This window comes from Panicum virgatum, chromosome 9N (genome assembly GCF_016808335.1).
Source record: "Panicum virgatum strain AP13 chromosome 9N, P.virgatum_v5, whole genome shotgun sequence".
NCBI lineage: Eukaryota > Viridiplantae > Streptophyta > Magnoliopsida > Poales > Poaceae > Panicum > Panicum virgatum.
In genome coordinates, this window is record NC_053153.1 from 80,197,295 (window position 1) to 80,211,576 (window position 14,282).

At 45.0% G+C, this 14,282-nt stretch overlaps 1 protein-coding gene across 1 annotated transcript; it reads right to left on the minus strand.

The window, feature by feature from the left end:
- Nucleotides 1-314: 314 nt before the first annotated feature.
- On the minus strand, nucleotides 315-2,211 carry LOC120691816 (expansin-like A1). Its single transcript, XM_039975009.1, has 5 exons — nucleotides 1,972-2,211; nucleotides 1,746-1,855; nucleotides 1,480-1,658; nucleotides 1,110-1,242; nucleotides 315-1,027 (listed from the first exon to the last, which is right to left on the minus strand). Exons 1-5 carry the CDS (start codon nucleotides 2,114-2,116, stop codon nucleotides 779-781), a joined length of 816 nt encoding a protein of 271 aa, XP_039830943.1. The 5' UTR covers nucleotides 2,117-2,211; the 3' UTR covers nucleotides 315-778.
- Between the last annotated feature and the right edge of the window lie 12,071 nt (nucleotides 2,212-14,282).

Sequence of the window (14,282 nt, forward strand, 5' to 3'; positions counted from 1 at the left end):
CACGATTCAAAAAACACAGGATTACAAAAAATACAGGATTTTCATGATCTCATCTCCCTTTCACCGGCCGGTACACCGAGCTTCTACTGGCCGACCTGACCGTCGTCACACGCCGCGCACTGTGGACTTGAGGCGCGCATCGTGGCAGCGACCGTCGCGACCACCAACCGTGCTCGCTCGCTTGGTCGTCGTCGTCGTCGTCCGTGTGCTGCTCCGCTCTCACTGAATCCCGGAACGGTTAACGACTTCGTGCCGTCCAACGCACCAACCCATTTGCAACGAAACGAACAGGGTAAAGAAATGCAGGCATCGCAAGCAACAGACCGACCATCAACTGTTCTGTATGTTCACAGGTCAGCTCACTGCTCACACAAGGCAAGGGACAAAGGAGATACGAGAAGTACGCTGCCAGAAGCAACGAGCCATGTGAAATGAAAATCACTGATCCGCCATGGCTGGCCCATCGCCGATGGGGAAGCAGCTGTTGCTTCACGTTCAAGAAGGCGGCGGCGGCATTATTCCTTTTTTTCCGGCCTCCCGGACGCTTAGGCTACTACTACTTATCCGACACATCAGCAGCTCATGTACATGGGAGACTTGGACAAGGAGAAGAAGCGAAGGTTGCCGAGGGATTCCGGCTCTGATCGACGTCACTCTGTCAGTCTTGTCTGTTAATCGTCTATCTCTAGTCCTCTGATCAAGGCCCGGCCTAACAGGCAGCGTCAGGGAGGAGGCTCTTGTCTTGAGGGGGTGGCAGAGCACGCCTTCACCGTTTCAGTCACTCCCACTCGTGCGTGTCGCAGGGGTAGCAGCCCTCCTGGGCGATGTCCGCGATCTGGACGCCCGTGTCGTAGACCTCGCCGGCGCGCCACCGCCGCGGGAGCACCTCCCGGTCGGCCCAGACCCACTTGCCGTCGTACCCGCCGGTCACCACCACCCTGAGCTGCAGCGGCCCCGGCGGCGCCTGGCTGGTGCTCCACGCCGGGCCGTAGTCGCGCGTCATGAACTTCCAGTTGGACGAACCAACCTACATCCGAGTTCCAGCCGGAATCAGAACTCTGATTCAAATCCAGCAAAAAGTGTCAAGCGAACACTGATTTGTGTTTTACCTGCGCGACGTCGACGGCGACGATGTCGGTCTGGCCGCCCTGGTAGAGGAACCTGATGGTCAGCTCGCCGGGGGCGCGGCTCTTCTCCTCCACCCTCACCGAGAGGTTCCGGTGATTGTACTCGCACGGTACCCTGCACATGGCGCGGCGCTGACAGAAATTGAGCCCTCCGGTTTCTAATTCAAGAAAGCAGAGACAAAAAGAAAAGAAAGAAAAGAAAAGAAAATCCTTTGTTTCATCCCAACACGAAAAGAAATGGATATTACTTCTCCTACAGTAATCTACCAGCAGCTGTTTCCTTCGTTTCTTCCGGTCCTAGATAGTATGAGACGCATGACGCGGTTAGTGTTTTTTACTTTTTATTACCCACCTCTTGTACTCGACGTCGACGGTGCGAAACTTGGCTAGGCGCGCGGCCATGCCGTGGCGCGCCATGGCGGCGAAGGCCGGGCTGCTGAGCACGAGGTCGGTGCGGTTGGTCCTGGCGCGGTCCGTGACGACCACCCTTGCGCCCGCCGCGGCGCAGAGCTTCCTGTCCTTGCACCGGACCTGCGCAGAACGCACGCCGGGATCGAATCACAGGTTTATTTGCGGCGATGCGTTCCCGGCCCTGGATATCGAGGAGTAGTTAGTTACCTGGAAGCATGCGCCGCAGCCGACGCCGGCCCGGTACAGCGCGGGGCCCGCGGCGGCGAGGAAGCCGCCGCCCATGGCCGCCGCCTCGGCGCCGTACCCGCAGGAGCCGCCTGCAGAATCGAACTCCGGTCAGAATCAGAACAAGTTGTCTGTCCGGCAGAAACCATAAGATCAAGAAAGGAAACATGGCGAGCTCGGGCGATCGGCGCCGGCGGAAGGCGCGTACCGGCGAGGGTGAGCGAGGAGGCGTAGTAGGCGGCCCTGGAGCGGTGGACGCAGCGGTCGCAGGCGGACGCGAGGAGCGGTGCTAGCAGGGCGAGGAGGAGCACGAGGGATGAGGCGGCGAGGCGGACAGGGACGGGGACGGCCATCTCCCCCACTTGGGCCTCCGCGGAGAGTGGGTCGGCTCGGTCGATCGATGCTGGAGTTGGCTCGGGTCGGCGGCGAGAGGAGGGGGCTCCTTGTGCTTGACGACTGCTTTTATACACCACCACTACTGCCCTGAAGGCTGAGGCCCCGTTCACTTTCCAAAAAATTTTTTATGATATTCGTTGCATCGAATTTTCGGACACATGCATGAAGCATTAAATATAATTGAAAAAAATAACTAATTATACAACCTAACTGATTAGCACGAGATGAATCTTTTAAACCTAATTAATTTATGATTGAATATTTTTGTCAAGTAACAATGAAATGTGTTATAGTGATTTTTTATCACCTTTTCGCGAACTGAACGGGGCCTGAAGCTCCCCCAGGGCACAGCATGGTGTAACCGTAACCGTAACTAGGGTGTACTAGGTGCCGGAAGGAGCAAGCCGTAACCAGGCTCGGCTAGACGACGGCTACGAGTAGTAGGAGCGAGGTTTACATCACGCCAGGCAGCAAGGAGGCCGTGCCAAAACGGAGCGGAGGGCCAGCGACTCCACCTCCACGCCGGCCGTCTTCTGCATCAGCGCGGCACGGGCGGCGGTGGTGTAAAGGCGGACCACCACGCCGGAGGTAATGTATCAAACCAAACGTGATTTCCCTGTCTCCACCAAGTACAGAGTAGCAGTGTACCAGTCATGACTGTCGTCAGTCTCGAGCCCCGCTTTCGCAGATACTTCACCTTTTTCTCTCTTTTTTCCCATCAAATTTTGGGGCCTGTCTAATTAGCGCGCGATAGGACGGAACCTAACAATCGATTCCCCGACAGCCCAGACTTTCTCTTTTGGGACGCAAATTCAATCCCGCGAGCGAGCATTAGCAAGTCTCGCAGCGATCGATCCGGCTACGTGCAATCATTTGCTGCCCTTCTACGCGCGTGTGCCCTACAACTGATTTTTTTCCCCGAAAGGACGGCAAGAGTTTTGCCGAATTTTTATTAGAAGAAGAAGAAAACTTTATAATACAAAGACACCCAACTCATCATTATCGCACCCCACTCGAAACAGACTCCACACGAAACAGACGCACCACACACCACTCGGAGAAAACAACAAAAACTAAAGAAAAAGAAAACCACTAGGAGGTTGGGATGAATCCGTTGACTACTCCTACTGCCTGTTGAAACTGTTGGACGTCTTCCTTGATTAGATAAGTAATCTCTGTCACGGTCTTTTGTTCCTGCCTGAACGTTCGTCTGTTGCGCTCCTTCCAAATGTTCCACTAGAAATAAATAATGAGTCCGTCAAAAAAGGATTTAGTCTCTTTCACGATCATCGCTAGACATTTCTTCCACCATCTATAGATAGAACTCACCGAACTGCTGGTCGGTAGTTGGTGCAAATTTAGCCAATTAACCAGCTCAACCCAAACTGCACAAGTGAAAGGGCAGTCTTTACAAAGATGTTTTGGTGTCTCTAGTGTTGTGTTGCAAAGTTTGCACAAAGGGTCATGTGGTCATCCTCTTTTTTCCAAGTTGTTTGCTGTTAATATCTTTTTGTGCAGTAGAATCCATGCAAAGAATTTACATTTTGGTTCCGTCTTTGCCTTCCAAATTGGGGTAATGGATTGTCTTCTTGCATGCCCAACAAACTGGATGCAATATGCACTCTTAGTTGTATAATTCCCATTTGACGTCCATCTCCAAATAATCTCATCATCAATATCTAGATTGCGTTCAAGTAAACTGATTTCCTACAACTGCTTTTTCCCCTTCCGTTTTTTCCCGCACGGAGCATCTATATTCTCTCAAATCCAGTCGGAAGTTGACTAGCCTTTGTACAAGCTGTGTATGTACGTATACTTATCGTGCATGTATTCAAACTCTATCATCAATTACAATTTTCCTTTGTATTTTTTTTCTTTAGCAAGATACCTAGTATTCTCTTTCTTTTTCTTTTTTCAGTACTTTGGATTTACCTTCTTTATATTGTTTTTCCAAGATGTTCTTCTGACAAATATTTTGTACAAAGTGTGCTAAAAAGTTATATCGAGAAGTTGTATTTTCTACACGTATGCCGAACTTATGCATTAAAGTTGTGTGAGAATTTTTTCGGATAACATTTACATGAAAGTTATGTTCAAAAGTATCCTTTAGTAAGTAGGCTGAACGAGTTATGAGTAAAAGTTGTACGTGTGGTGAAAGTTATGTTAAAAACTTACCTTATAAAGTTTGATTGGAAAAAATTATAGGTAAAAATTATGTATATCGTTGAAGATGTTGAGAAATTATCATCTGAGAGTTATGCTGAAAAAGTTATCATTTGATAGTTATCAGAAATAAGTTACACATGTATATAAGCTATAACTTTCTGAAAATAGAAAAATCGTGGAGAAAGAAATTGTTAAAAAAACCCAAGCAAATGTCCATTTGTACTTGGAAAACGAAATGAAGCGGATCGTCGGAAGAGGCTGGAATGGGAACATGGCCTAAAGCAACAGAAAAGGGAAAGTTTAATATATGTCCGAGATCGTTCGCCAGTCCCGATCCTGGCGCGTGCTCGCTAATTAGCAGGCGCCAATAAAACATTGCCTTCCAGCTCTCGCAAAGTCCTCACATCGCATGGTCCCCGGGGTCTGTGCCCGTCTTCCATGAAACCTCCGGTATACTGGTAACTATATACCAAAAAATATGCAAAAAGAAGTAAGAATTTATTGAAATAAAAAAATTATATATACAACTTTTCTATTAAAATATTGGATATATAACTCATGCAGAATAAAGCAAAACTTATCAAAGAAAGAAAAACTTATATATATAACTTTTCCTATATATAAGTTACATATATAAATATATGTATAACTTATGAAAAAATTAAGAGTTACAAACGAAAAGATAAGTTATACATATAACCTATATATAACGTCTTCGATGAATTCAGGAAAAAAAGAAAAAGAAAAAATGATGAAAGATAAGACAGGAAATTGGAAATTAGAAATAAAAAGAGGACGGGAGAGACGTGTGAAAAGAAAATCCGAATCACGTGGATCTCGGTGGTCCCCATCGGGATAGAGGGAGGGAGTGGATAACAGATCGATTGCTGGAATGGCTGCTAGCGGTCGACCGCTGAATTGGATTCGCGCAAATTTTGCACTTTTCTCTCTCTTTTTTCCCCATCATCAAGATTTTGCATATAGTACCACTCCCTCTGTTTTCCCACGATATTTTTTGCATTGTCCGTGACTTTAACTAGAATTACTTTGCTTATAAATATTTTATTTAATAATATAGAAGTATACTCGAAAAAGAATTTTTAAGTAGAAATTCTAATGATAGATTATGTGCAATAGAACAACCTTTTGGTCAAAAACTTGCCGTAACACAAAGGTACAAAATTCAAACGGAAGGCATACCACAGGGGGCTCCAGCTGTTTCCCATTAAATGACGTTCCGGACGGTGGTACACGGCGGCTCGATAGGGTTTTTCTGCTACGTACTCGTTCCGTATCCAGTGGTACACGGCTCGATGGCGCTGATCAACGCAAAGTTAACATGGTACTGTCCTGGTTTAGCTCAAGAGACCATGGCGTGCAGACATTGGCGTTAATTCAGGGGGGTCTTCTTTCCCTTTCTTACATACATCAACATGTGTAGCATTTAATATAAGAGGACATGAGGGTTACATATACGTACACATATACTAGTATGATATCTTTGCTACCCTCGGTGGTGTACCGATTCTTGTCTGCATGCGGAATTTGGTTTTGAATTTCAAAGACAAAGGAAACTGTGATGCTTCACTTGAAAAGGACACGACAAGCATTTTGGTTAAGAAAATGAACGGATATGAGAGGCAATGGCTATCTGCATCACTGATTCAATTCGCAGCTTCGATAGCAAAGCCTTTCTAATGGATTTGTTTTCGGATGCAATCTCGAAGTAAAAATAAGAAACCAATCATAGTGTTTCGTAAATAGTACTCTTATATCTGAATAAATAAATAAATAAATAAATAAATGTGCAGATATACTCCAGGAAAATGTAGTATATATTGGACAATAAAATACAAGTAAATGGATTATCTGTGAGCAATGATCGGCAAGGGTGGGTCGCCAAGCTTCCCTTGTTGCTGAGCGTTGGATTTATTCCAATTCTGGCCCACCCATTGCCGAGTCCGTTCTTCATCATTGCCTATTTTCGCCATTTGTTAAACCACTAATCAGCACAGTAATCAAGAAGCAGCTTCACAAACAAAATGAGGAAAAGAATTATTTGAATTGTGTGAAGATGGCAAGATGAGGAGGCAGCGGTGCCGTGTGGTCTTGGCGTTCGTGCACGATGGCAGCATTGAAAATCCGCCATGGTGGGGGTTGGTGATGAAGAAGGCGTGCTGCTAGCAATCCCCCCTTTCTTCAGCTCCATCAGACGGTCTTCGTCGACTGATTACTTTGTGGGGGGGCAAAAGATTATCCTCGGGTGCTCGTCGGAGCCGCCGCCACAGCCTTCTTTCTTTTTCCCCCCCTTTTACAACTCCGACCGACCAGGCGGCTATGCATGATGCATCCAATCCAAGCATCAGCGGCTTCACACTCGAGTGATCCACGGCCGCAGAAATATCAGAGACACTTGAGGCACAAGATTTTGAACCGGGTAGCCATCGCTTGCATCATCCTTTGGAGTTTTGGACGCAGAATTGACAGGTTTCGCTGCATCCGACTGACCGGCTGACTGTTGTTGGATTGACGTTCACACACATGGAGTATTACTCAGTTTACCGACGACTGGTAATTACTGCTGGAGCCTTCGCAGGGGCCAGGGGCGATTCTTCTTGCACAATGTTTGGACTAGAAATTAAACAGCATGTTCAAACAGGACAACTGATCAAAGTGGCTCGCTTCTGTGACACAGCATGTAGCATGTATCGTCAGTTGAGCCTCAAGCATGCATGTTTGCAAACATGTACTACCAATCATACAGATACAGTACTGCTGCAATATACTTTCACAATCATACTGTACCGTTGGTCTGTTGCAGAATGCTTTCAGATACGCACAATGCGAGCATGCCTAACCTAGTGCTAATTTTGTATGCATACCGGTGTCACCTTATTTATGTGATAGGTATACAGCTAAAGCTGTGGTCAACTGGTCATTCAAACAGACATATACTCCTGCTAATTTATAGGAAAAAGTAGGAAGCACTAGGAAATGGAGCGGCAGAAAGGGAGAATTTAGGGGCGTGCGTGCAGAGAAAAGCCGGGAAGAGACAGTTGAAATGAACACAAGGGCTGAGGCAGAGTGGGGGTGTGGGGATAAGACTGAATGGATGGGGAGCAAGAGCAATAGACCGGAAGTGGCCGCCGCCTTTGCATGATGTGGAGGGGAATGAAGCAAGCAACGGCAGCTCCCGGCAGGAAAGGATCAGGCTTATCATGCCGGCCTGATGCTTCTCACACACCACACACTAAAACACAATGCCGCATGCAGGAGCAAAGACCACTGGTGACCTGCCCGGCCACGCCACACCAAAACTTGAAAAAGAAATTCGTCAGTGTTACGTTCATTATTTCATATGATATGATATGGGTGCCATGATGCATGCACCATATATTCTCCCTCCAATGAGGGACGGCGACATCTATCAGTTCTGGATAATGCCGTTGTGCAAGCATGAGCGCATCACGTAGTGGTGTTTTAATTTATTTATTTCGTAGGCCATAACCGAAACAGCGCAGAAAGTTAAAGGACCTAACTGTGTGCTTAGCGATGCATCACGTACTAATCTAATCATTTTGAAGCTGTTGGGCCGGGGGCTGGTTTTTCCTTTCTCGTGTGTTTCTGAAATGTAGCAGCAGCAGACTAACAGATAGCTAGTAGGTAATTAAGAGGCCAATGAAGGGGGGGGGGGGGGGTGGTTTAGGATGGAAGTGGAACTTCTGAAAGCTTTGTTTGGAAGTCAAGAGGAATGCAGTCTTTGGGCCTGTTTGGCAGGGCTCCAACTCTGGCTTCTTCGACGACTCCTGCTGGAACATGTGAGAAGGTGGAACTATGACTTTGCCTGCGAGGAGGTGGAGTCGGTGGAGCCACAAAACCCAGCTCCACCTGCTCCAGCTCCGGCTCCACCCTTTTTGCAAGGAGCCGGAGCCCTCCCAAATAGGGCCTTTGTATGTGCAAGCTCCTTTTCTTTTATATTAGTGACCGTTTGGTTTGTTCTTTGTAGAAACCCTTATAGTGGCATGTTTCCGGTGTCCAACAATCATGGTGGAAGTAGTACTGAAATTGGTTGATGATTCAACAGTTGCAGTTGACATGGATGCAAAGCCTAACAACTCCATTGACCGATGTGATGAACGTGTTATCGGACGATCGTTTCGCTAAAGTATAGTTGCATGCGTGTGTTTTAGTTAGTTTTATCGAGACACTATTTGTCCTTGAATATAGATACCCGAGTCTACATTCTGATAGTGTATCGCAATATGGCAGGCATGCATGACATCAAGCAAGGCCCATTCATGATCCACGATGTTAGAATTGTAGGATCAACACAGTGCACAATCGAGTGGGGTTTCTTTCATCTTTCCTTTGTTCTGAGTACAAAAGTCCTAGATCTACAATTAATACAAAGAGAAAAAAGAGAGTAGAGGACCTTCACCACCACCAGAGGAGCTTGAGCCGGCTATCTCGGGTTCGTTGATGGAGATCCGCTCAAAGGCGGCAACGAGTGGTGCAGAGAGGTCGAGGCCGGCGTGACGGCGTCGCGGACGATGGCGGGAACGGCGGCGCAGAAACGACAGCTGCGGCGGTGCGGACGACTCCAGGGATGCCGGTGGCGTTCTTCCCGTCACTGGCTGCGCACCCTCTAGATCGGTTAGGGTTTTGTCGGTGGGTTTTGGGGAGCACGGCAAACTTGGGTGTGCGTGCCCTCTGCAGCCCCACCTTCTTTTATAGCGCAGTGTGACGGGCCCCGCCAACCATAGTGGGTTGGGCGCCCCCGATCAGGGCGCGAGGGGGGAGACCGAGTCGGACTCTGCCGTTGGGCTGAGTCCGTCCCCAGATCAAACCTAACATTCCCCCCTTGATCTCTACTATTCCTTTCAACTTTACACTTTATCTTTAACACTTTTAACTTTACTCGTTCCATCACAGATTAGCGCATAGAGCATACTTCATCGTCACAGTCAGTTGCCGATAGATTCAACAGCTACCATACACTTCACTGTTCTGAAATAATTCTTTAACCTTTGGCTCTATATTGTCCAGGAATCACAGGCTTTCCCTTAAACCCATGCTGGCTACGTGTTCACTAAACACGCTGGGTGGTAAGCTTTTTTGAGCGGATCTGTAAGCATTTTCTTTGTGCTTATATGCTCAAAAGTAATGGAGTGATCCTGGATTTTCTCTTTCACAACATAAAACTTTATGTCAATGTATTTGGCAGCACCACTTGACTTATTATTGTGAGCATAGAACACTGCGGGTTCATTGTCGCAGTACATTTTGAGTGGTCTTTGAATGCTGTCTACCACTCTTAAACCGGGTATAAATTTCTTTAACTATTCTACCTGCCCCGAGGCCTCATAACATGCTACGAATTCCGCGTACATCGTTGATGATGCAGTGACACTTTGTTTGGAGCTTTTCCACAATATAACTCCCCCTGCGAGTGTGAACACATAACCGGACGTGGACTTTCGGTCATCGATGTCCCCCGCAAAATCCGCATCTGAGTACCCTTCTATCTCCAGAGAATCGGATTTTCTGTATGTCAGCATGAGGCCTTTTGTGCCTTGCACATAATGCAGAACTTTCTTTACCATAATCCAGTGTGCCTGTCCTGAATTACTTTGATATCTGCCAAGTATCCTGGTAACAAATGCCAAGTCAGGGCGTGTACACACTTGAGCATACTGTAGGCTTCCGACAGCTGAAGCATATGGAACTGCTTTCTTTTGATCGATCTCATATTGGTTCCTGGGACATTGAAATTTCCCAAATCTATCACCCTTGACTATAGGAGCAGATGAAGGCTTACAAGCATGCATACTGTATTTCTTTAGAACTTTTTCCAAGTAAGCCTTCTGTGATAATCCTAATACCCTCTTTCTTCTATCTCGATGAATTTCAATTCCCAAAACGAATGAAGTTTCACCAAGATCTTTCATATCGAAATTCGAGGACAAAAATTTCTTTGTCTCCAGTAGTAGACCGACATCACTGCTAGCAAGTACAATATCATCCACGTACAGGATAAGGAAAATAAATTTTCCACTTTTAAACTTTGCATAAATACAATTGTCCTCATCATTCTCTTTAAACCAAAATTTCCTTATGGTTTCATCAAACTTTAAATACCACTGTCTAGAGGCTTGCTTTAATCCATAAATGGATTTTCTTAGGCGACATCTCATACGCTCTTTTCCTTCTATGACAAAACCTTTTGGTTGTGCCATGTAAATACTTTCATATAGATCTCCATTAAAGAATGCCGTCTTTACATCCATCTGATATAACTCTAAGTCATAATGTGCCACCAATGCCATTATAATTCTGAAGAAATCTTTACACGAAACTGGAAAAAAGGTTTCATTATAATCTATCCCTTCCCTTTGCGTAAAACCCTTTACCACGAGTCGTGCTTTAAACCTTTCTACATTCCCTTTGGAGTCACGTTTAATCTTGTAGACCCATTTACAACCTACTGTTTTGGCCCCCTTTAGGAATATCCTCTAAATCCCAAACACCATTGGAATTCATCGATTTCATCACATCCTCCATAGCTTCTAGCCATTTAGATGAGTGAACACTTCTCATGGCTTCTTCATATGAAGTGGGATCACCCTCCATATGAATGTCTTCTGTATCATATACTTCATAGTCACTAAAAATAGCTGGCCTTCTTTCTCTTTGAGACCTTCTAGGGGCTTCGACTTCTGGTACATTTTGTACCTCAACTTGTGTCACATTATCCTCTTGGGGTTGTTGTGGCTCCCCCTCATCTGTGGCAATTGGTTCTGTCAGATCCTGAAAGACAGGTTCCCTATTATTATTTATTGCCACAGCTGGACAACTCACAACAGGTGTTGGCATCACAATATCAGGTATTGTCGGTGCAGCAGCAGGTGCTGGCATCACAATATCAGGTATTATCGGTGCAGCAGCAACAGGTAGTGAGAAAAAAATGACTCTTCAATCATCGGAGTAGGCACACACACCCGCTTCTCCTCAAGATCAATTTCTCGAGCTACCATGCTCCCCCTTACCATTTCTTCCTCTAGGAAAACAGCGTGTCTCGTTTCTACAAATTTTGTGTGTCTGTCTGGGTAGTAGAAACAAAAACCTTTTGACTTTTCTGGATAGCCAATGAAATGGCAGCTCACTGTCTTGGGATCCAGTTTTCCAATATTTGGGTTAAATACTTTAGATTCAGTCGGACTCCCCCACACACGCAGATGGTTTAGTGAGGGTACTCTTCCTGTCCACAGCTCATACGGTGTTTTGGGCACCGACTTACTTGGCACTCTGTTGAGAATATGGATGGTGGTTTTTAACGCCTCCATCCACAAACTCAATGGCAAGGTGGAGTAATTCATCGTACTGCGCACCATATCCATCAGTGTACGGTTACGCCTTTCAGCTACTCCATTCTGCTGAGGCTCGCCCGGTGTGGAATACTGGACGACTATTCCATTTTTCTGTAGAAACCTCGCAAAGGGTCCAGGAACTTGTCCATACGGGGTATGCCGACTGTAGTACTCCCCCTCATGATCGGTTCTTACTATTTTAATTCTTTTATCAAGCTGATTTTCAACTTCAGCTTTGAATATATTAAATTTATCAAATGCCTCTGATCTTTCTTTAATTGGATAAATGTATCCAAAACGGGAGTAATCATCTGTGAATGTTATGAACGAGTCACAACCATCCACACTACGCACAGGAAAAGGACCACAAATGTCTGTGTGGATTATCTCTAAAATTTCTGCGCTTCGTTTGGCACCCTTTTTAATTTGCTTTACAAACTTTCCTTTAATACATTCTATGCATTGTTCAAGATCAGAGAACTCTAGTGGAGGAAGAATTTCATTCTTTACTAATCTTTCAATTCCCCCCCTCGAGATATGGCCTAAACGATAGTGCCATAATTTCGTCGATTCAACTTTAGTTCTCTTTCTTTTCCTGTTCGCATTCACTGATAAAGACGTTATCACATTTACATTTGCATTACACACTGAATGTACTTTATCACACATAGATAATAAATAAAGCTCATTGTGAAGGAAAGCATCACCAACACAATTATTATCAAACCATAGTTCACATTTGCCATTTTCAAAATGGCAACCATAACCATCTTTGTTTAGACGTGACACACTAATCAAGTTTTTTTGAAGCGAAGGAACAAATAAAACATCTCTTAATACAAGCATAAAGCCATTAACTAGCTCGAGGGAGACATCGCCAACAGCTTCAACTTCTGCTTGTACTCCGTTCGCAACTTTAACGTGTCTTTCGCTTCTTAGCGTAGTCCTTGTTGAACGAAACCCATGTAAAGAATTTGCAACATGCACAGTTGCACCAGAGTCAATCCACCAAGTAGATTTAGAAAACTATATATACAGAGATTCATTTACAAATGAAATTACATTCTCACCATTATTTGCCATTATCATCTTTAAGTAGCTGGGACAATCTATTTTACGATGCCTCTTGTCAAGGCAGTGGAAGCACTCATCTTTCGCAGGAGGGCGCTGTTGCTAATACTTATGTGGCATAGGAGCTTTGTCTTTGGACTGTGAGGAAGAGCCAGTTTGAAAGGGCATTTTCTTTTTATTGTGCACAAAATTAAGTGAACCACCATTCTGTCGCTTCAATCTATCTTCTTCTTGCACACACATTGCTATTGCCTTTTTCATGTTCCACATTTCTGGTTGCGAGTTGTAGTTTACAACAAATGTTGCAAACTCTTTTGGCAAAGAAGCGAACACCAGGTGAACAAGAAACTCTTCCTTTAGATCCAAGTCCAGTGGTTTGAGCTTGGAGTTCATGGCGATCATTACCATTATATGATCCCTTATAGTACTGACACCGCCATAGTACCTCTTTGTGACCAACTGCTCTATCATCCGTGTGGCATATATCTTTGAAGAACCAGTGAACTGATTCTTTATCTTTTCAAGGTATTCTGCAGCAGAATCACACTCTCCAATTGAACCCAAAATGTTAGGCTCAATTGTGTTCTTTATTACTGCCACACATTTCTTGTTTGCATTATTCCACTTTGTCTTTGCCAGATCATAAGACATCTTTAAGGGAGCATAGTCCCTTTCCTTTATCTGTCACTCAACATCAGTGTCAGTTGTCCCTCTCACTGGAGCCGGTGGCTCAATGAGCTTTGGAGTGGTGATCATCTCATCCACCTCTCCACAGACAAAAGCAAGATCAATCTTCTTGATCCATTCACCATAGTTGTCTCCTTTGAGGGTGGGGATGTGGTTGATGAAACCCATCAAGTTCAACCCCGCTGAAAATTTCAAAAAATAGTGAGAACGTAATAACAACAATTGCATGTAGTAATTCCAACGTTGATAAAAAAATAACACATACAACTGTTTATGCAATTAAATCTATGTCACCGTTGGGCAGAAATAGAAATAAAAGCAAATAATCATATAAAAATTATAATATTTCTATTAACAACATTGGTCAGAAAATAACAATATCATAATTCACTTTTTCAAGTAAACTCTTTAAACATGCTCTTAAATTTAATTGTCTCGTTGGTTCGAAATAAATTAAAGAGCAATAACTTTAATCTTTACAGCGGAAACATGTAAAACACATTTATTCAGAAGCAATATGACTGTAAAACGTTATTTTTCTCTAAACAAATTATCCCGTTGGTTCAAATTCGAATAGAGATCAAAAACTGTATAAAACTTAGTGATTAAAGCTTTCGAAATAAATAAAACTTAGACTTTTCTCTACTGTGCACGTGCAGCGCAAAAACATAGCGGCCTGCTCGCGACTCAATTCATTGCCCTCGCTATTGGGCCGAACAGTTGCCACGGCGGCCCGGCAGGCGCGCGGCCTGCCAGCGCACGCAGCGCCCACGCGCCCAGGCCGCAACCTGGGCCTGAGCCGGAAATTCGGCCCGTGCGCAAGCCCTTCCTG